The sequence below is a fragment of the Telmatherina bonti genome (genome assembly GCF_933228915.1).
Source record: "Telmatherina bonti genome assembly, chromosome: 20".
NCBI classification, from domain to species: Eukaryota; Metazoa; Chordata; class Actinopteri; order Atheriniformes; family Telmatherinidae; genus Telmatherina; species Telmatherina bonti.
Window position 1 is genome coordinate 12378100 of NC_136618.1, and position 24316 is coordinate 12402415.

The window sequence follows — 24316 nt, forward strand, 5'->3', positions numbered from 1 at the left end:
TAAGGTGTGTTCTCACTAATGACGAGCTCAAATGGCCACTCGCGACATCTAGCAGGACCCAGAACTTGATCCGTAATGGCGGCACATAAAGGGAAATCATCATCATCAATGAAAATGACAGGTTATTAAGATCCGATTTTAGGGGGGGGGGGGGGGGCTATGGCTTTAGTATGATAGGCTAGCTATCCATAAAACCTTTAAAGGCAAGCCCTGAACGACAGCAGCTTCGCTCCCCCATCTTCCTGCTGCCTGTGCCGCAGACACATGCTAATAAGCTCACAACCTTTAATTAAGCAATATGTGTAAGTAGGCGGCCATTACAGCCTGATTTGTGAGCCACTTCATTACACTAAGCACCGGCTATCAGACATATATCCAATACAAATCAAGCTGGCCTGAATATTATCCTGTTTAATGTGAGGCCAAAATTGATATTTTATCACTCGTCTTCAGACTAGTGACTTTAAGAATCTTCATATTTCAGTGTGTGGAGGTAGTGGGGGGGCACCACACAGACCGCATGCATTAAAAGTCTTTTTGAAGTGTTTATCAGGTCATAGATGGCTGATCAGCTCACATGTACTAATCATGTTTCTTTGCATGGAATCTCAAGGAAAATACACAGTAAGCTGCTTGCTATAAGTCCCATCAGTCAAGTTGTTTTTTTCTTTCCGTAGCTCTGTGAACAAGACACGTCCATTATACTAGAGCTATTTCCAAAGTAATATCTTCAACAATCAAATATGTAATGATTACACTTGTGTCACTCCATCTTTTTCTTGTCTTGTATGTCATTGATGAAGTTCTTGTAGTGCAAAACTGGAGCCGCTTCCTCCTGCTGGCTCAACACGATGGAACCCTGAGGAAAACAAAGTGTGTGAAGGGGAGTTATGTAAGTAAACCATTGCAATGGCATCATTCTGCAGCATAGTTGGCGACTAATGGCATAATTTTTTGCAAACATGCTAAAAGTCTTGATAACAAAATTAGCGCTAGCACAATCTTGGCCGCATCTGCCGTTGCCATGCAAACAACAATGCATATTGTGATGCAAGCCAAAGATGCTGTTGCATCCAGTAAATGTGCATTTGTTCAAATACCTATGGCGTGTAGACAGAGCATAGTAAAGCCACTTGTTTGAGGGGAAGTGACCAGGACAAATAATTTTTATGTAACCATTAGAGATGTCCGATATTATCGACATACCGATATCATCAGCTGATATCGAAATTAAAATAGGATATAGGAAATTATCAGTATTGTTTGTTTTTTTTAACACAACATACACATACGTTATATGTACATATACTAACTGTTCAGCTTAGTCTCCTCTTCTAACTCAAAATGTGAAAATATAAGAGATATTATGTATAGTTTTCCAGAAATTTTTATACATTTGGCATGACTCGCTCCAAAAATCAGTTGGTATCGGCATCGGTAAAAAAGCCAACCTCTTCAGCATAATTTATTTTCTATTTTTCTTTCTAGAAGCATCAAGTTCACACTTACGACCAAACAGTTTCTTCCGTTTCCGTAGCTGGAGTAAAGCACTGAGACCTCCCTCATCCTCGTTTTGATTCGCAGCGCTCCGATCTGGACAAAGCTCATCCATGGCAGCATCATTAATCCCCTCCACTTCACCAATCACCTTAAGAAAAAAAAAAAATAAGAGAGGAAAAAAAAGCAGTGAATAATAAATGAAAAGGAAACCAAAAAAAAAAAAACAGGAATAAACCCGAGATTTTCGGGAGACGACTCTTGATGAGAGGGATTGAGATTGGCAGGAGAGCTGCTACTTTTCCTCGAGGCCTCCAAGAAGTGTTGTCACGCATAGTTGCTTCGTCTGTCCCGGTACTGAGAGTGAAGTTGGAAAAGAAGCAGAAGTGGAGACTTCATATGACACACTACTTCATGTCCCAGAGGGGAAAGGCTTCTTACAACTCTAGTTTGGCCTACTTATATACGAAAAATGGGAAACACACCTTAAATCTCACAGATAGTCATGCTAGTATTAAACCATTCATTTGTCAAGAGACAGCAGACAGTGGCAAAGATGTCAGCTGACACTTAAAATGACACTGATAGAGAACCGAATGGAAAAAAAAAAGTCTTTATATAAAAATTTCTAGATAATTACATGGAGAAGTCCTCCTGCTAAGCAGATATGGCTGCCAGGGAGGCATTAATCTACTCCTGCAACATACAGTAAGTAGCCAAGGACACACCCCCCCCCTGCATGTGTGTGTCTCACACACACATGCAGGAGCAATACCGCACACGCAGACACGTTCTCACCCACTTCCTGTCCAAATCAAATTCATATTTCTGACGGCTGCTGATGACCTCACGGCAAACGAAGCGTAGGTCCGTGGCTCCACAGCGGCAATCAAAAATGCAGCAGAGTAATTACAAAAAGAGGGGAAGGAGGGAGAATTGATGCGGTTTGTCAATTAATGTTGCTGCAAGGTGTTTTTTTTTCTTTTTTCAAAAGGTTAACTTCTTCATATTTTCTGCATGCTAAATTAGTTCAATAGGGTTCTGGCGCAGTGTGTGGACGGACAGAGGGCTGAATCGTGGGGAAAGAATAAAAAAAAAAAAAAAAGCTTTGTTAATAATAAATTTTATGGCATAGTTTTTATTTTTCATTTCATTTCAGTTTATTTTTATTTAATTCAAAATAACATAAAAATAAATACTTAATAAGACTGCCAGTTAAATATGGCTTGAATGAAAAGGAGCAGAAAGAAGAGCAATCTTATGATATCTGCCCCTTAATTTCATAATCATCCTATGTCCATTCTTATTATACATTTTACAATATTCACATACAACACCCAGTTATTCCCAAATTTGCATTAATTACCCATCACACTCCTTTCTTTGTAATAGTTTTGAAAGTTTTGAATGTCATGATAAAAAAACTTCCTCCAACTTCATCTTTAGCATATTTAGCTTCATCTTTAGCATATTTAGCTTAATCTTTAGCATATTTCATAGCTTTGTAGTTGTAAAATGTACAAACTGAGAGGGAAATATGCATACTATAGCCCACTCACCCCTGCTCAAGGTGAAAGAATTAAATGTCAAGCAGATAAAAACTCACTATTAAATAAGCTGCACACCTTTTGTTTCTGCAGCTAAGTGCATTCCCCAGAAAGAGAGAGTGCGGGGGGGAAAGCAACAGTGAAATTGCAGAGAAAAGTGTTTTTTATTTATACAAGTCGCTAGAGATGCTCATCATCAGCGTTTTTTTCCGAGCCATAAATAATTTGCAGAGAGAGGTAATATTCAAGCTGGCAGAGCCTTAGTTGTGCATCTTTAATGGAAGTTTTACAGAAGCTGAGCCAGTTCTTGCATATGCTGCTGCCTCCCATATGGAGGAAAGGAGACAAAAGGAGCACAGTTGGCTTGTCCTATCTTTTTATAAGTCCGCGGATACTTAAATGCTAGCCTCGGAGAAAAAACGACACAGGGGGACATAAACCCACTGTGGTTTTAGGAGGGAAGATAATGACTTTGCCTGCATTAATTTCTTCATCAGCCATCTTGTTTCTACAGACAGAGTGGTTATGAGTCCTTCTCTGAAGGTCCTGGTTTATATACGGGCATTTTCCTGCGTAGTTTTGGCCCTAACAGTTGTTGTCAGCAGTGCATTTCACGAGTCGGCAGCTGTGGAACATCTGTTTATAGGTAATGAGTGCTTGAAAAGCTACACCTCGCTTTACCTCTAATGTCTTTTATTAGAGCACACTGATGGGAATGTAGTTTTAACTTTTTGTATTGTTGTTTTTCCAGCGAGACGCTTCCTGCAACATGGTCAGTATTACACACACCTGCCTTGGGCGACAATGAGAGCGCATGACGGATCATTAATATTAACTTTCTTTAAACAGAAGTCAATATCCAAGTCAATAAAGACTCCATAATCATTATATTCTTTTTTTTTTACTACACATCCAGAACTTCAGCTTTATTCCTTCCACTCTGTTTCTACTTATTTTTAAGGGTGCAACGTCACCTGAAACAACATTTAATCAACATAGCTGCTTCGACAACAGCTGAATAAACAAAAGAACTTCCAGTTTCTTATGAGTCTCATTCAGTTTCTCACTTGCCGACAAATCAAACAGGACACACCTAGCTGTTTGGTTCTTGCCAAGCAGTGTCTGTAGCTCAGGGCACTTCTTCCACAACTTGCTCCTCAATGTGTTCATTTAGACAAATTTTCGGGTGTAAATGGGCGGTTATTATGCAAAGCTTGCCGGCCCCCCTGGAGCTGTGATCATGTTAGTCTTTGGGTGGAACGAGTCCTTCGGGGCACCGCGGTGCAGGACACAGCCTGCAAAAACAGAAGTCCTTCAGAAAAAATGAACCATCCGTCAATCTTTCCTCACTAAATGGAAGAAGACTTCTTAAGTAGCGCGACGGGTCACTTAAGTAGCAGGACTGATCGTTTAACTAACTGGGAAAGTGGACAGTTACATTAAAAGGGTGGCCTTTTTAAATTAAGGCTTTTTCTTTCTTTTTTTTTGGTCTTTGACAACTACAACAGACAATCTGGAGCGAGGACTGTTTCATTTTTTTTTTTTTAATTCAGTCAATTTTTGCCTAAGAGAGATGAAAACATGACCAGATCCTTGATTTTTTGTGTGTTACTTTCATCACCGCATGTTATATCAAAGTTGTTCAGGTTCTTTTTTTTTTTTTTTTAAATATTTTCTAATTTTTTACAGTCTCAGCCATTTGCCATTTCTCCCTCTGAGGAACTGTCATCTCACATCTCCGGGCCGGTTTGTACACAGCACTGTGTCTCAGTGTGTGTATTGCTGCCAGAATTATATAAAGCACTAATAATATCAGCTCAAGTGTTCTTCCAAGTGCGGGTGATGGCCTTTGGTGATTCCTCGATGGCGCTCTATACATAAAACCAGTCTATATATTCAGGGGAGGATTAGTTTTGAGGATGTAAAGGAAGGGTGTGTGCTTCCAGGCAGAGGGGGAATGGCACAGTGCTGTCGCCGGTGCCGCACGTTGGTGTTATCACTCCCCGCTACCGACGGGTGGAAAAGGACGCCATCGGCGTCTCTGCCTACTGAAGGTCTTTGCCTGTGAAGTCGCAAGGAACAGTCAACTGAGAGACAGCACAGTGTGTGTGTGTGTGTGTGTGTGTGTGTGTGTATTTGAAAAAGGCAGTGAGAGGGGGAACATGAAGAGTGTGTGAGGGTGTTTTCTAAGGACACTGACACCTTTCTTTCACTCTTCTTTGACACAGTTTTCTTCTTCCCACTCCTTTTCGAGGTACAGTTTTTATTTATTTTGTTGCCCAAAATGGGTATACTGTATGAAATACATACACAGATACATATACTATTCTTATTGTATCTACATATGTGTGTATTTATATATGGGTATATGTTTATGTATGTATATGTACATGTGCGTGGGTGTATGTATGTATGTATATATATATGCAGGTGTGTGTATATGTATGTATGTATATATATGTATATGTATATATGTGTGTGTGCATATGTATGTATATGTGTGTGTATGTATGTATATGTATGGGAGTATATATGTCTGTATGTGTATGTATATGGATATGTGTATGTTTACGCTTTCTTATCTGTCTCGAAATAAATTCATTCATTCATTCATTCATTCATTCATTCATTCATTCATTTTTAAGCACATTGACACATCAGGCTGGAATTCTTTTGGAAAAATAACATGAATGAACTCTTTTCTTTCCCTCAGCAAACAAAGCTTTTGTGACAAGTTTATTAGTGTTGCAGATTTGTGACATCATCAGCATGTGTGTGTTTATAGACAGGGTGAGTTTTAATGATAATCATTATGTTGTTTTTTGTCTTTTTTTCCACTGAAAGACAAGATCTGCGTTCATGCTTGCGTTTGTTTATGTGAGCTACATTCAGCAATGAACAGTCCCAGATGTCTCATCTGCTATGCACCAGTCTAGAGGCTACAAATACACTCACACATACACACACACACACACACACACACACAGGGTGACACCAGTAATAGATATACCATGCAGTGTGTTTACTCACATAAGACCATCATCAGTCAGATTATTATTGAGAGCTATTAGAAGGCAGCGGAGCCTCAGAGCTAATTGTTAGTACATTAAACACCTTCCCTCCTCGCTTCTATGACATTCAAACTTCAAAATATTAATTTTTGTTGGGAGGATCCAGGTTGCTCGGGGAGTGACAGAATGATTGAGGGCAGAAACACACGCGTGCTGCTGTGGCGTTTGTCACAAAGGGCTACGTTTAATTAGGCGACAATCTGTGAATCAGTCATCTACTCTGACCGGTCTCTGCTTGCACGAAGATGCTTTATTACTCTGAGTGGTTAAGTGAAGCAGCACGATGTAAGTCATGATAACTAGCAGAAGTGCATCCATTTAGGATGAGCATCTACATTTCTGTACATGCACACCAGCCAGTTCAGTAGGTCCAAGTGTCCAACAGCAACTCGAACAACCAGGAACAAGATAAGCAGAATGCCATCTCTGAATACACAACATGTCCAGCCTGGAAGCAGATGGGCTACAGCAGCAGAAGACCACACCAGGTGCCACTCCTGTCAGCTGGGAACAGGAAACCGAGGCTAAAATTCACACACACTCACAAAAACTGGAAGATGGAGCAATGATGTCCGGCCTGATGAGTCTCCAATTCAGCTGCAACATGGTCGGGTCAGAAGCTGGCATTAATACACGAAAGCATGGATTCATCCTGCCTTGTATGAAAAGTTCAGGTAATGGAAATGATGTTGGGGATTTTTTATTGACACATTTTGGACTTCCTTAGTAGCACATTAACGTCATGTAAAACACCCCAGCCGAGCTGTGTATTATGTCCATCCCTGTAAAACCACAGATTTTCATCTTCTGCTGGCTATTTCTAACAGGATAACACACCATGTCACTAAGCTCAAGTCATCTCCAGCTTGTTTTTTAAACATGACAATAAGTTCACTGTACTCCAAAGGCCTCCACAGCCACCAGATCTCAATCTAACAGGCCGGCTTTGGGATGTGCTGGATTGGGAAAAATGTTTTATTGATGTGCATCTGACAAATCTGCAGCAACTGTGTGATTCTACTGTGTCAATATGCAGCGAAATATCTGAGCAATGTCAAGAATTCAAGCATTTCTGAGGGCAGAAGCATGTCCAGCGTGGCACAGCAAAAAGTTCCTCATAAAGTGCCCAGAGACAATATTGTTTTCTATTTGATCTGAAAACAACAACAATATAATGCAGTTGAAGAAAAATGAACAGAGCAAACTGGTTTTAAACTTTATCCTGCTCAGCTGAGTTTCCAGTAACTATCTAAAATAGAATCTATGTGGTACATGACACATGGATCACGCAGGAAATGAGACAAAATGAGTTAAAATTAGGGCTGAATCAGAAATGTAGTCTCTGTTTTCTTCCTGTTAAAGGGGAGTTTTTTCCTTCCCACTGTCGCCGCGTGCAGCTCAGGATGGGGGATTGGAATTGAAGTCATGACTCGATGCAATCAGTTGGTTTCTATTATAGGATATGTATGAATTGGCTCGAAATTATGTGTACGTTGATTCGTGTATGTAAAGTGCCCTGTGACAACATTGTTGAGAAGTGGCGCTACACAAATAAAGTTGAATTGAATTGAATTGTTGAGACAGAAACCATTCAACCACATTTTTACAGTTGGTATCTCACCTCAGTGATTGTCCCATCGGGTTGTCGGAGGAAGTGCCGGTATCTTTGCTTCAGCCCACTCAGGTATAGGGTGTAGATGATCACGTGAGTGCTGGTCTCACCCTCCATTGGTGGTGGTGCACCTTCCCTGTCGTGCTCCTCACTGGGGACAGCGAAGCCTGACGGGGGGTCCTCTGCTGTCCACATATGGTCATAAACAGCGACCTGTTCAAGCGCAGCCATGAGGGGAGAGATATGGTTAACAGTCGGGACTGTAAAACTATTCCTGTTTGTGTTTTTCAAAGCGTAAGGGACACTCAAATATCTTGGATTTTATGTTGTGATCTGAGAAATAAAACAGAAAAAAAAGCATAAATGCATTTCTGCAGTTGGATCCATGAGAGGAGCTCCACTGGTGTGACATGAGTCCTATGGGACCTGAATGGTTGCAGGTAAAGAGACAGGTTTGGTTTACGATTATATGAGCTGTGTAATCCGGATGGCTGGCTTGTTTATGACTCCCTCTCCGCGTGTCTATGTGCGTGTATCGCAGGCTTACACACCTGTAATATGCTGCCCTTCTGTATTAGGGTGAGACATGGGAGTAAGCGGGGTGTGTAATGTGTTATATAGGTCATGTAACTCGAAATCATCCATGTGTGAAGATCATGGAAGCTCTTTCCCACTTTGTGAGTGTTGACTGGTGAAGACTGGAATATTTAATCCTGATAGAACCTAAACATCATATCATTAAAAAAGTTAAAATTTGTAAATAAACATTTCTTATTTCATTTATTCATTTTAACGTATTTCAATACATCATACATAATTATTAAAAGTGTCACTGTAGACAAATAGAACGAAAAGCCACTAAGGACTCTAGCTATATTTGCATGTCTTAAAGGGTTATTCAGGACCAAAATTTAAACGTTAACTCAAAGCAACAGACTCACACTTGTGAACGCTACACACACACTAAACCAAACACACACAGTCATAAAGAGTAGGACGTTTTTCAAGGTGACCCCTAATTGGCTGTGTAATTATGATTCATCTAAAAAATACAGGAAAAAAAGGGAAAAGGCAAACTCATTCGGCTGGTCATGAGTGGCAGGGTCACGCTGAAGGAGAGGTTTAATTTGGTGCTGTATCGATATCACCCCCACACTTATAAACGGTTAGCCAAACACAACTCCAGGCACTTCATTGAGAAAACAGAAAACAGCAGGAGCCATTACCACACTGGTAATTAGAGACGTAGCATAAAGTGCAAAGCAGACAACCCTGTAAAGTATGAAAGGACCTCATTGTCAAAGTGTCAAAGAGTCATGAAAGCAAATAACAAGAAGAGTTTAAAAAAAAAAAAAAGGTGTGTGTGCCTCTTGCGTGCAAAGTTAGGAGGGAACGCAAGGATGCACCACTTTAGCGCTAATTTGGACTCTCATCAGTGAAATCGCCTCAGTTGCCTCCAGCTTGGCCTCAGCCCACACTGGTGGGGAAAGTGATTACCTGAGTTTCTTAAGTAATCAGCAACTCTGCAAGGCAGTAATCAGCCTGTTTGGTTTCCATGTGTATGTTGATTTCCTCCTTTTTTATGAGTGCAAGTAAATCAAACCTCCTCCTATATAGTCATTCTCAACTTCTGTGAGGATGCAGTAAGAAATGACGAGCATTTACAAAATTAGTAGGAGACACTGCTTTCTACTCTAATGGCCACAGGAAGTGTAGCTATTAGCCTGCTGTGAGCCAAGCTGTACGTTGGTGATAGAGACAGCATGCATTCTGGTTCTTTACTGTATGTCACTTTGGTTAAACACACCTGCTTAAATTACCCAGTGTGGTGTTCATGTATATCTATGTTGGCTTGCATGAAAATAGATATTTTTTGTTTCATGTTAGCCATGCTACCATCCTACACTAATCAGCACGTAAAATCCAGTTGACAAGACAAAACAAAAGGCTTGAAAAGGTGTTTGTGTGTTCGGTTTGGGTGATGCCATTTCATGCAATGCACCATGGCTCTCAGGAGGCATCACAGCTGAGACACACACACACACACACACACACACAAAAGAGAGAAAGAGCATTAGAGGGCCTGTCTGCTCTGTACTACTCTGTTCTGGTTTCTTGTGTTGCGTTATGGTGCTAGCCTGGCTTCTAGCCCTAGCTTGAGTGCTCTCTCCACTCCACCATTGTTCCATTTGATAGCACTAAGTGACTGATTTAGGTTCAATGCCTGCATGGAGCAGAGAGGCCAGCTGTGGGTTAAGCAGATAGCATTCAAGTGAGCTAACCCAATTCAAACCCAATCAAGCCAGGATTTATCGTTGAGGTCTGTATTTAGAAATCTGATAGAGTCTGCATCAGTCCTTTGACTTGAATCAGGAGAGACAGGCCTTATTTCTTTTAGTGGAGGGCTATAAATGGCAAACCATGTTTTCTAGCAGGGACATAAATTTCAGGATTTGTAGACATTAACGCAAATGCACAATGGGAATTGGATGGAAGGACAGGGGGCACAGGAAGTGGGGATGGCACAGCTGCAGACCTGGCTCTGTGGTACGAAAATACAGTCTTAATGTCTTTCTTGGAGAAGATGTGATTTCACACTTTCCAAACCATGCCGTACCACACATGAATGCAGAAGAAAAGCAATCAGTTTGTAAACGCAAGCACCTATGGAAAAGTCCACTCTTTAAGAATCCACTGTGACCTATAACAACATTAAACTTACTTGTCAATCATTTGCATTCAGGTGTGTGCAGATGGAAAGTCTGCTGAGAGATGGATGTTGGACTGCTGTTGCTGATACCATAAGGCTTTTTGGTTTCCAGTTTGAGGCCAAACGAGGAGTTTCTGCCTCTGAGATAAACTTTAGATATTCTTTTGGGTTGTATTTAAAGAGTGACCCATATTTAGACTTAAACTGGGATTTCAACTTTCAAGTAAAGCCTAAAAGGAGTTTAAGTGCAAGCCTTAAATAGTAATATTCCACTGGGCGACTCAATGGTCGAGCCCGGGACAGGTACAGTGTTTTTTGTATATTTGTCTCACATGTCCTTGACTGTCTCATACACCAGTGTTTGACACTTTTCCTCGTTTTCTTGACACACCAGATACAAACACAATGTTGAGAGCTGACTGTTAAAAGAAAAAAAAAAAGCCATTTCCGTGGTGACTCTGTCTTGCATGTCCCTGCTGACAACCAAAATAGTACCCAAACTTGACCCCGAGACCTTGTAGTAAACTTTGCCACTCAAAAGCACCGTGTTAAAGTAAAAACCACCCACAGGGCAAATTAAAAATCACTCACAGTCAAGTAATGCCACTATTATTCCACTATTCTTAACTCTAACTTGACCTTTTAGTGATTAATAAACACAAAGCCTCACAGAGAGCAAAGACAGTGGAAACATTTGTTATGTGTCCACCTCATTTTAGGTTGAAAGTGTTGCTGCATATACTGTATTATATATACATTTTACTGTGTGCCTGTGTGAGACTGGAGGGGAGATAGTTTGCATGAAGAGGCAGGCCGATTTGGGCTCGTTTTGGCTCATATGTATGAAACATAGGGGCATAATTCATTCCAATTAATGAGGACAACAGAATTAGTTTTCCGATACAGCCAGTGCAAATGCTACCGTACACATCCTTTTCCCATCTCCTCTCCTCTCTTGCCATCTCCCGCAATAAAGACAAAAGTTATTGACCTTCCCTTCCTCTACCACCCACATTTTTTGGCAGCTATTTCCCACCTCTCAGAAATTCATATATACTGCAGGAGGCCAGGGCTTTTCTCCACTGACATGTTCCTTTTTGGTTTGTAGTTCTGTCCCACTTGGCTTTAATTTACAGTGGGAAAATAATTAGAATCTCACTTTTGCAAAGAGTGGAGTGAAAATGTAAACAATGCTTCCCTGCGGGCGGGTGCTTCATCACTTTGACAGGTGCATTTGAATTTGCCTGGGTGGCGGACAGGCTTGGTTATTTATGTGTCAGTCGCACATGGAAGCCCTGGCTGGGATTGTAGTTGGGCCTGAGAGTACAGGGAAGAGACTGAAACTCTTTTGAGTCAGTTTGGATTTGGGGAAACACCAGAAATGTTTCTGGTTTGGAACTTGGAGGCTGGGATGGGGGCTGTCGCTGCTGGTACTAAGAAAAAGACAAGAGACAGGACTGGGAATGGAATAGGAAGTGGAGACGGTGTTATGGCTAAAAGGAGATTTAGTCTTGCGGTAAGGACACATCTGATGATGCAATCCTGTAGCCTCAGTAACAAAAAAAAAAATAGCAAAAACACAGAAACATGTAATCCTTACATTTTTCAGTGAATGTTTCTACATTTGCTGTCACTCAGTGTCTGGATAAGACATAAAAAACTGTGCTCACCCACCAAATGTATTTACATTAAGCACAAAAGCTGCTTGGGAGGATTTAAGAAAATGTACCAAAACCCCCATGTTATGAGCTCTTTCGACTTAGACTCCCATCATACTCTTTTCTCAGCAGAATATTTCTAGAAACCACAAACTACTGTCTTTTATAGGCGTAGAACTGAAAATGCTACCTGGAAAAAACTGTAGTCTGCTTGTGACTGGCGATGGATATCGAAGCTCGGATGGGGCTTGAATTCATTAAAGACTGTGGGTTTGTTTTTATGGGTTGACATCAGCATGTTCCAGCAAGTCTGGATATTCAGTACAGTTCCTAATGTACTGGAACATGAGTATTTTGACAACACAAGTGATTTAAAATGACTCTTTAGATTATAAAATCACCTACATTTTAGCTGATTTTTTGAGGCTGCGATGTCCTTAAACCAGATCCAAGAATGTTTTGTAAGTATCTGAACAGTTCCTGTAATTGCTGGTGGTATCACTGTCTAAATTACTGCATCAGACCATAACAGGCCTGTAACGATGCAAGGAAATCATGAAGCAGTCAGTTAGAAATATCCTTAAATCTGCACTGCAGGCCGTCGTGGGTTCATGGATCTGCTCTTGGATGCCGTCTGGAGAGTTTTGTGTGTAAGGATGACCACCAAGTTGTGATAATAACTGATCTTTTCTTGAAGATTAATGGACTTAATGATAATTTCTTATGTATATACACAAACCAATTGGTTTAAATAAAAAAAAAAAAGTGTTCAAGTGAATGGACAATATATATCTAAATGGAACAGATGACAACTTCCGTAAGTCTTGTTTATACATAAAATATCTTCAACGAGACTATTGACATTAATCAGATCATGTTGATATGTCTTATCTGCAACAGATCCACGTTGTCATTTTAGAGAAATCCCATTGATGAATATTAATAATTGACCCAGATTTTACGGTACATTTTAAACTGTGAGCCGGTCGCAGGAGGATGCAGCCGACCTGCCGGCGCTGACTGCGCTGAAAGGAGCATCAGTGATTATTGTCAAGCGAGAGAAGAGGTGGACATAGTTGCTTCTTTTGTCCGCACACACAGACACACACGCACGCAACCACGCACTAACACACACACATACAACCACGCTCACAAACAGACAAAGCCCCACACAGTGAGGCAACGCATGCGTGCATCTCCAGCGCCTGCGGGTGCTTGGGGCTGTGCAGCAGGGAGTGGGGGAGGAAGGGAGTGGAGGGTTGTGGGGTGATGGGAAGGTGGAGAGAGGGGGATTTGATGCATATGTGTGTATGTGTGTGGTGGTGGGGGGTGCTTTTCACTGAGGTTTTTTGTAGCTATAGAGGGTCAATCCTCCACTCCACTACCAACATTATTCTTGTCAGACCTTTCCTTGGTTTAAGGCCCAGTTGCCACATGTACTGACAGCTTTTAGACACAGAAACAAACCTCCTAACAGTTTCATGGACCAAAAACATGCACTGTGGAATACACATGACAATTTAAATTAATCACCACGTATAATACATAAGTAATGCACAAATTCATCAGAGGTGCAACTGCACCGATGCATCTCTTTCTCATAGTGCAGGCATACATGCGCACAGATGCATGGCTAGTGAGGGGTAGTTTCTGCCACAGTACAAGCAATTACTCTTTAATAATGTTTTTAAAACGGTGTACTAACTAATGCTAACTAGTTGCTTGAAAATAATAATCAGTTTCTTGCTGGAAGGTTTACAATCAGAGTTATGAACACACAGCTCTACAGTTCATGTGTACTATTATCTAAAATGCTGTAATGAAAGAATACACACAACACTCTCAAAAATAGAGGTACAAGATAAGGATATTTCTGTACCTATAGGTACGTTTTAAAGAAATGTTCTCTCAAAAGTACAATACTGGTCTTTAAGAGACCAGAAGCACACCTTCAGAGTATGAAAAAGGGTTCAAAATGACATAAAGTACAAATTTGTACCATTTCGACCATAAGGGCGCCTGCAGCATTGAAAAATGTAATGTTAATGGCTGTAATGTTACAAACTGGAGCAGAGTTGAGTGATGACAGTAGTACTACTTAACAGTCATTTACTACACCAGACAATGAAGGTCAGATGCTGCAAACTAAGTGTATGGCTGGTCAGTAGTTTGAGTTTTTGAAGATTATTTCTAGATTAAAGATAAAATAATATTGCTAAGTGGCATGGACCAGGCCTAATCCTGTGAAAACATAAAAAAACATAACTAGATAAGGTTATGTTGAACTTGATAAGATACAAAAATAGACCAGAACTGAAGGGTACAGAAATGTCTCTCAAAAGAGTACACCCCCAGCGACAAGCATTTGTACCTTTTTAGGTACAAGCTGGTACCTCTATTTTTTGAGTGTGAAGTATAAACACTTGGGTTTTGACGATACGCCTTTTTTTTCCGATTTTTTGGGTGCCGATTCGATTTAAATTGCTATTTTCACAATTCTTTGATATTGCTGATTTTTGTAGATTAAAACAATTAGAAAAAGACGACACAGTAGCCAGATCATCATTCTGCTCCTATAACTCCCCAGAAGACAAGAAAAAAGATCAATAAAAACAATAAAAATTATAAAATTTTTATTATGGATTATTTTGATTTGTTTGAAAAAAAAATCAAATTTTTGTTAAAAAATCGATTTTAAAATTGTGAAGCAAAAAAATCCAGATTTTTGATTTTTCGATTCGATTTTCCCACTCCTAATAAACACACACACATACAAAAAAAAAAAAAACAACCTTAAATTAACCAGCATTTCTGTCTTATCAGTCTTTTGGACCAGTCTGTCCACCGAACATGGAGATCTCACCCTTATAGCCTTGGTATCACTAAGCTCACATTCCAAACACCAACAAAGCTAACCACGAAGGTAATGGTAAAGAAAGTTGATCAGAATAAGCTGCTCTTAACAGAGTTTTAAAATGTAATGCTTTACTTCCTTCTGCAGCAGGTGGCGTAATTAAATGAGTGGAACATGAAGTACTGTAAGTATTGCATTAATGCCTTCCACTGTACATGAGTTCACAGCGGGTTTATGCAATACAGTCTCCTGATAAAAAGCCAAAACAGGCTGCTGCACATTGCACATGGCGAGGAACAGACCGAACCACGAAGCATAAAAGACCACTGACATACATGCATGGATAAGCCAAGCAATGTCATCCATTAGAACAGAAATAGATATGCTATTATTGTAAAATTGGCCAATATGTGGACACTCAGCAGATATAATTGGAGCAGCTTGAAAATGGCATGGATGCACACCGTCTGCGTTGAGCCTGATTTGGCTGAAGCAAAAGTCCGTGTCTGGTTCAACGCACCACTGGACAAGACAGGCCACCCATTCATATTTGCATGGAAGGGCACATATAAATGCACGCACACACAGTGACAAAATGGCTAGTATGCTACAGTGGCTTTCACCCGCCCTCCTCTCATTATTTTACCTCTTAGGCAAAAAAAAAAAAAAAAAAAGAAAAGAAAATTTCAACTTGAATAGTTCAAGTTAGGATGCAATAATAAACTGAGTTTAGAAGTAGCACACCCCAAACTGGACTTCGAGAAAAGATAAACAAGCAAAAAAATAACCGTATTTACAGTCAGAATAGACCAGACGACTTTAAAAGAGATTATACGCGGAGATAGCATCTCTGAGTGTCTGAGATAATCCAGAAAATAAGATATGCATAATTTGCTGTTACTAATCTCCTTTTGCAGAAAGCCTACTCCCATCCTACAGTAAACAACTCTGATAGCAGCTCATCTCTTTCTTCCACACCATTCCTGACTCACCCTAGGCCCTAAAGAGATCTCTCTTCCAGGTTTGGTCTGCGGCACGCTGAAGTTTACTTGCAACTTTAATTAAACAAGTCAGCTCAACGTTTAAATGATTGACAGTCGCGTATTAATCAAGTTTTTTCAAGTAACAAGTGATCACAGGGGTGATTAAAATCTTAAATACAAACAATTTGCAAATATGGATCATCAGTGCTGCCACAACATGCCAGACTCACACAAACACCGCTGCGTTTTCACGCCTTGGCAATAAACCAATTCGAATTTAAGGTCGGAATATTTATTCCTCCCAAATCCAAAGTGATCACATCGCCAATACCTTCCACTGACCTAATTCAGCAGTTATGGCATGTCTGGTCCAGATAACCCCTTTTTGTGGTGGAGAGACATATTTCTCTCCAACTGGATGGAGCACATATCTCGAGATGTCATGTTCACTTTTAGAAAATTTCATGACACCTGGCTTCGTATTAAGATGCTGCAGACAGATGCCAAAGTTGAGCACTGCCTTTGATATCCAGAATTCTGACTTTGGAGTAGCTTCAACCTAATCAAGCCTGGGAGGCTGGAGGTGATAAGTATCCAAGCCAATAACCAGAATGTGAGCTGGGAGTCAGGGGTAAAGGCTTTTTCACACAGACACATCAAGTGTGCACGCGAATGCGCGCTTGCACACACACTACATACAAGCTTTATAGAGTCAAAAAAAAGAAAAAAAAAAAAAAAAAAACAACCTCCAAATATCTATCTCTCCTTGGGATGTCATGCGGGGTCTTCTAAGACGCGACACCTGTCACAATCGCCAGGACTTCTTTATTCCCTTGCGGCTACAGGAAGCCACCAGGGTCAAACTCTTTAGAGGAAAGGAAGGCAGAGAGGGGGAAAGAACTGACTAACGACGGATGGTCACAACGAATCAGGTCAATAAAGTTCAAGCTGTATAACTTCCGTGAGGCCAGACGCATGTACACGCATGTTCGCATGTAAACGTTCATGCAAAGTAGAGATGTCAGCATATGTGGTAAAAGATAAAAATCAGCCCCCTTTTTCCTCCAATAACAACAATGTCACTGTTGAAGAAATGAGCTGAAAAGTTTGGTCAAACTGTCTTCCGGACACCGTCTGCGCAGATCTGGGTGAGATTTGTTGTCCTTACTTTTGCTGTGTTTGGCAAAAGTCTTTTCTCACTTCTCGATAGTCTGATTTGTTTGCCTTCTGCGTTGCATTAGTGGATGGCAAAGGAAAAGAAAAGAACTCCTCAGAACTTGGCCGGATGGTGGAAGAGAGAGGGTAGAAGTGGAGGAAATGGCCTGGAAGTGGTGAAAGCCTGGTGTCAGTTTAACCTCTTCCAGCTGCGTGTGTTTGAACAGCTGACGGCTGAAGCTTTATACTATGAAGAAATGATAGGAAAAAAAAACTCTTCCCTGCTAATAGATTCATAAGTGTCCAAAATAGTCAATCTCCATGTTTCCAAACAATATCAAAGCACCTTAACTGGATCCATTTGTGTGACACAGAGGTTGAATATATTATACACTGCCAACTAAAAGGCACTTCCTTGTTTAGACTAATTCTCCTTTTCACTCTCTCCTTCCCTCCCTATTGACGGAGAAGCCTGCCCAAGCCCAGGCATTGGTGGATAATGATATCCTCGCCCTGGATTAATTGTAAGGGACACATTAGGCAGTGGAGCTGACACTCCCTGTAATTAAACCGTTCACTCGGACGAGTTCATACTGGAAGTTTTGTTGTTTTTTTTTTCTTTCATTTTTCTACATATGCTGCTGGAAATGTGTGTGTGTGTGTGTGTGTGTGTGTGTGTGTGTGTGTGTGTGTGTGTGTGTGTGTGTGTGTGTGTTTGTGTAGCTACTGGGTTCTCGTCCTAAACTTTAAGAGCCCATGCTATATTTAGTTATTTGTACTTTCAGAAACAGAATCAGCTTGTATGAGTTTCTCTAAAAAACAATCAGTTTTATTTCAGCATATTGACTGATTGGTTTTGTGTTTGTTTGGAAAAATTGCTGCTAATTGGACTTTACAAGTAATACTCAAATATGTCCCATGGTGGTCATATTAACCCTCTGAGAACCAAGGGTGTTTTAGAGAAATAAAGCTCGCCTGACTTTTTTTTTTTTGTTTAAATGCTAATAAACACCACCTTTCAGTGCCCCATAATGTCCTATACCTTGTTTTTTTTTTTTTTTTTGAATTGAAATATTATAAACTGCTATGTAAATGAGGCGCCTTTGCTTGAAATAAAGAGTATTATAATAAAAATTACATTAAAAAAAATAGGCGAAAATTAGAATATCACACTTTATTCCAAAGATAAGGAGGCATCATCGGCTCTGATTGGACAAACACGTGTCATGCGCCAAAGACAAAGGCTCTGATTGGAACACCTATTTTGACACAACACAGTATTACTTATGAATGGGCTACAGTGATGCCGGAACTACCGTCTGAAAGCCCGGAGTCTCCCGATTAGGGGGGGGGGGGGGGGGGGGGGGGGGGGGGGGGGGGGGAGTACGTTTCTATCTTTTATGGTTCGAAAGCTATGCCTGATTAAACACAACATGGTCCCTGGCATCGCCGACGATGCCCCAGAGTGGGAAAGTTTTTTTTTTTTCCATCATGTACTTCAGTATACTATAACTTTTAGACAAGAGTAACTTTTCAGTGTGTGTGTTTTGTATGCCTGAAGCCCCTTCATGCCTTTTTTACACACAAGTTGCATTGATAGAAAAGCACTTTGTATGCACAGGCTGTGTTTTCTTCGTGAGACGGTTCATGTTTACGTTTGTAAAATCTAATGTGTGAATTGAAATGGAGGTAAACATGTTTGATCTTTATCTGCTTTTTTCTCTCTTCTTTTTTAACCACTGCGAACAGCTTTCACACATTACTACTCAGCCAAGTCCGTGACCTTTTCAGGACCACGGGCACGTAGTCTTTGCAGTCATATCTCATATTGCGCTCCCTGATGCTCTGAGTGTGGATGCTGTGCCTGCCATCACCCCAGGCCTTTGGAGCCCTCAGCAATGTCCACAAAGAAAGACAGAAAGAAAGGAAAAGGACATCTACTGTTATTAAAGAAGCCACTCCAATGTGACATGTAGATGAAGGCGGGCAGGAAGGTTTTCTATGCTCACTCTGGCTCACACACATGCACAGACGTACAGTGTGAACACACACCATGTCCACATGGACAGGTTTGCATCTGCACACATGCAGCCAAGCACAAAAATGTTTTCACACACATGCACACACTTGCCCACACAGTGACCACATTGCTCATTGGTGAAAAATAATTGGGGGTTGGGAGGACAATGCTCACCCAGTGCTTATACACAAATCCTCCCACACACACACACACACCGCACAGACTGAGTTTCCCTCTGACTTCACACACCTGTCCTGAACCACTGAAGCACTTCCCCTCCTGTCCTGGTATTCCTGTGTTGCTGTTATGGGTTCCTGCTCCGGAGCTGAAGGTTCTATTGTTGTGTGACAGCAGTTCCTGTGTGTCCCGTCACGGCCCACCGGTTCCTCTGTCCATCCTCCCTCCTAAAGCTTCTTCTGCCATTACTTGAGTTTAGATTCACATATCTGGTGGGTTACAGTCTTTTTACTGTACTTTATTTGCAAAGCACAAGCTTAATAAAACGGGTTAGGTGTGGCTTTACATCATGTTTCCTCTGAAATGTTTTATCAGACAGAAGACAGAATTTCTTTTCATGTAAGCATCACAATAATGTGATATGGGTTCATTTAACGGGTGGAGAAAAGAATACATCCTCAGGGAAACTCAAAACAACTATATGTTGTGTGGAGAACTAATTTTGTCAAATAAATATCTATTTCATGCAGTGAGCTCTAAACTTACTTCTTATCGTCTCTTTTTTTTTTTAACTTGCACAAATTTACCACCTGACTCTCCGTTGTTTTAAACTGGCTGGAGATGAAAATGGGAAATGCGTCTCATATGACTAACAGCCAGTCTCCCAGACCCAGGTTGTCATTACCAGTCCAATCTGTGCTGTTTGACTCTCAACAGGTTCACTCCCCGCCAACCACGCTGCAGTTAGAAAACACCCTGGGTGTTCCCAAACTTGCCCGCTGGTAACCCATTACCTAGACATACAGTGACAAACGGTACAAACGTACGCAAATGTTGATGCAATCAGGTTGAGAAAACATCTCCAGGGCCACCACACAAACCCCTTCACTCCCCTTATTCCCCACTTCTTCTAATCTCTCCCTCTCTCCCTTCAATTATCACAACATCGCAGCACCACTGGGAAACTTTCCCTTTTTTTTTTTTTTTTTTTTTTTTTTTTTGGTGAATTAGCAGCAACAGAGCTTTGCAGCAGGAAAAACTGAACTCTACTCTGTCACTGTCATGGCGGTGGATCCGACAAAACAGTTTGCGTACCTGCTTAAGTATTACAGAAATGAACACCTCCCTTCCAGGTACAATAATCAAGGAGGTGACAGGAGACAATTAATTAGGTCCATCTGCATCACTGCCTTTACATAATTAATGGGGCTCATTACTGAAGTGCTAGTATGATGTGGAGCACGCTACACCACTTACTAGTTCAGAGCTAAGAAGCAGGGTAAAGGACTCAGGGAAAGTGAAGATTTTCTGTTTATTTTATCAGTTTGAGCAAATTTGCCTCCACTTGACTAAACTGCAGGTTCCCACCAGAAGAATTCAGCCTCTGATTGGCTTAATCTGGAGCTTCTCTCAGCTGTGATCCGGATTATTTGTAGCTAATGCTGTTTTTACAGAAGCTCATTATTTTTTCGGCCCTTGATCATAAAATCAAATTAAAAAGCAGAGAGGGAAGAAGTCCCTCTTCATATTCACCCTCTCTGCTTCGTCAGTAAACCCCGCCACTGACGCCTTACCCCATCCGTAACGGCTGAACCTCGGAGAAACCTAAATGATCGTATGGCACGGAGGAATCAATGATATAAAGTTAATTGGCGAGAAGTAAAAATTAGATGATGTTTTACGACTGCCTTGTGAAAATTACAAGTTTGATAATAATAGGCCATTTGTAGGGTAGTTATTGAATGTGAATTATTTTATTTTAGTGTTTCAGAGCTGGAGGGAGACAGAGCATCGCGCAGATTTTGCTAGTTTTTCCTAGTTACAGCACAGACACATCCAGGATACCAGGTTTCATCCTGTGATTACTATAACCTCTAATAGTGTTTTGATTGCTTTAATGAAAGCTTTTTTTTTTGTATTCCTATTAAATGAAATGGTGGTAAAGTTTAATTTTGATGCCATGTGATTCACTAAAGACACTAAGAAGTGCACACAGCAGTCACTGAACTATGTAATTCATGAGGAGAAATCTGATGTTTTCCAGAGAAAAGCCAAATCATTTAAAGCATTTTGGAGATATTCCACAGATCTTAGCGATGTTAGTATCATGTTTCATCTTCTAAACCCACATCAAGTCATGATGCAGATATCAAGGCCTCATTTGAGATGTTTTCATAAATACTTTTCTCATCAGCAAATAAAGGCCTTGTAGGTTTTCTTCCCTACTGGTTTATGTGGCTGATATAAGTCTTTTGTAACTCAGGACTGAAAAAGGCGTTTGGGTTGATCAGTTACATTTATGCTGATAATGCATTTTTATAGGAACTATTTAACCCCTATGACTTATTTTTTCGCCGTTTGCCTGGAAACTCAAAGCTCATAATGAAAGGAGTATATCTCTGCAACCAGAAGATTTATTTGATTATTTTTGGTGTCACATGAGGAGGAATATCTGTGAGATTTGCTAAGATGTGTAAGCGTCATTATATATGTGTTACTGGTGGACAGAGCACACATGAAAAAGTTTCAGGCTTACACAAATTACTTTCAGGATGAATATACATATCTGTTTTAAATGATGTACCTGTAGCTCTGAATCTCTATTTAAACATTATGTAATATATATATATATATTGTATAAATATATATATATATATATAAAATTCTGCAAATGTCAGCTCTGATAAAGTAGTGCTGAACAAATTATAGAGATTTGAGTATATATAGCTCCAAAATGTTCCCAAAAAGTGCTTGTCGTAATATTTTATCAGGGAGCGCAATATGAGTCATAACATTATTTCTGGCTTTGGTTTTACATTGTAAGTCTGCTTGCATATGTATCTTTGTCTGTGTCTCATGTTCCAGATGTTGTCCTGGTGATGCTGGAGACTCTGGCAAAAACAACTACAAATGTGGTTTAGTTAACTTTTGCTATGTCTGACAGCACTTTACAGGTACGAACCTGATATGAAAATGATAGCTGATGCTGAAGGCTGGTGCGGTCAGACCCACTAGGACTAAGTTCTGATGTAACAACATTGCAACGGCTGCCGTATGCTCATGAATCAGAACACGAATAAGCTGACATGCACTGCAACTGAGGAGATCCTCTCACAGGTCTCCAGTTATCTCGTTATAAACGATAGTAGAGGTGAAAAGATCAGCGTGGACAGCTCGGACACAAAACATCCAGGCACATACAAGCGCAGACAGATCTTCAACTTGCTTGTGTTGAAAGTTTACTGGATGGTGAAGAAAGAAAAAAAAAACAAAAAAACTGATCGGTGAATTAATGCAGCTTTAACTTTAGAAAGTTTCAGTTGCACCTTTGTGGTAGCTGACACCACATTAGTCGAAAACAAACGAGGTATTTGCTGCCCAGTTTGCCCCAGATCACACAGTGTCGCCGAAATGTCACACTCCGTCCTTTACACACTGTTACTGCTCAATAACTTTTTTTTTCTTCAAAAATTGGCTGCAGACTGCAGCTGTTCCTGTGAGTACCTTGTTTTCCTTCTCTTCATCCCTCCTTTTTCTCTCAGTCAGCTAATGAAGGCCTCGTAGCCCACTGTTATTAAAATTACGCCCTTGCCTCAATATTAATTGGGTCCATAATAAGGAATGCGTTGGATTCATTATTTAATTGCAAGGGCACATTTGGAATACAGTTTCTGAAATGTATTTTTAATGAAAAACACTACATCCTGACCTAATCATATCAACCTTATTCTATCTAATTAAGGATGCAAAAAATCATTAGAGTTGCAAAATATTAGTTTCAGCTCTGTCGGGCTGCTTCTTTGCTCGCCTTCATGAATACACCCCCCCCCCCCCCCCCCCCCCCCCGCCCCCAACTGTGATAAATAGTTAATGAGGGAAAAATGACAAAAATTTGCATGTAGGCAAATTAGTCTAATAGGGATATGTCTTGGCTGAGTTAGGAAAGTGACCCTTTTCTTAGGAGAAATTGTTCCAATAATTATAAAATAATGGCAAGGCCCGTCTGATTTTGATGAAAAATCGTCTGGTTGAATAATGTCGAAATGTTAAAATGCAATAACCCTAAGTTTTCATCAAGCCCAGAACATATGAAGGCACTAGCATTTTATCAGTGTAATATCACTAAATTGGGTACAATATGAAATGTGCTGTAATTGTTGCTGTGTATGGAGATTTGCACTAATGTGCGGATGATTTAGGACCGTAGCACAGGAAGAGCCAATCCACTGCTAAATGGAGCATTTTATTTATTATTTATTTACTTGGTTTCATTTTGTTTATGTCTGCACACATAAAGAGGCTTGATTTGCTCCTAGAAAACCCTTTGGAATAATGTCTGTATTTTACTTCGCTGAACAGTTTATTAAAGGTTATAAAACTCTTGTAAGATGCAAAGAATTTAATGATGCAGGTTGTTGGTTTTTACAGGAATGATATGATATTATAAAATACATGTAAATACTCCCACAACTAATGATTTTCTTCCTTTTATCAGCTCAATATTTCTTTATTAAGATCACAGTTAGTGCGGTTTGTTGCAGACGCTCACTAAAGCTTATGGTTCTGCAGATCATCATTATAGAAAACTTACTTCCCCTCCAACTTAAGAACTTATTACTTTGGACTTTTTTCTGAGGGGTGTGCTTCTAATTGGAAAGATAAGAACTGCCTCCATTTGCACTTTAGGAACTTGGTTTTTTAAAGTGTAGGTTGAGTGTGAACCGGGTTGCACGGGGGCATCGTATTTCCCTGATTAATAAAAATGTTAAATTTAACTCATTTGACCCCTCAAAGAATATCTCCTGGCTGGCTGAAGCTACTTTTAACTCGAGTCTTACGGGAAAAGGATGCATCGTTTCCCAACAGCGAGTTAATTTGTCACCCCGAGACCAAAAAATCTGCCGCAGTTTCTGCTTGCGTTTATAATCACATGAACTTGCGAAAGCAAAGAGCACTGATGTTAATGAACAAGGAGAACATGGAGTGATGCGTACCGCCACAGAATACATTAAAAGAGGGGCTGCAGTTTGAT

The 24316-nt window shown here is 40.3% G+C and overlaps 1 protein-coding gene across 1 annotated transcript in view; it reads right to left on the minus strand.

The window, feature by feature from the left end:
- Positions 1 to 763: 763 nt before the first annotated feature.
- ofcc1 (orofacial cleft 1 candidate 1) overlaps positions 764 to 24316 on the minus strand; it is a gene marked incomplete at both ends in the record, with an annotated part of 123175 nt that continues 99622 nt past the window's right edge. The window contains 2 exons of the mRNA XM_079259615.1: positions 764 to 859; positions 7737 to 7940. Of these exons, the coding sequence (XP_079115741.1) occupies positions 764 to 859; positions 7737 to 7940 (300 nt within the window). The remainder of the gene's footprint in view (positions 860 to 7736; positions 7941 to 24316) is intronic.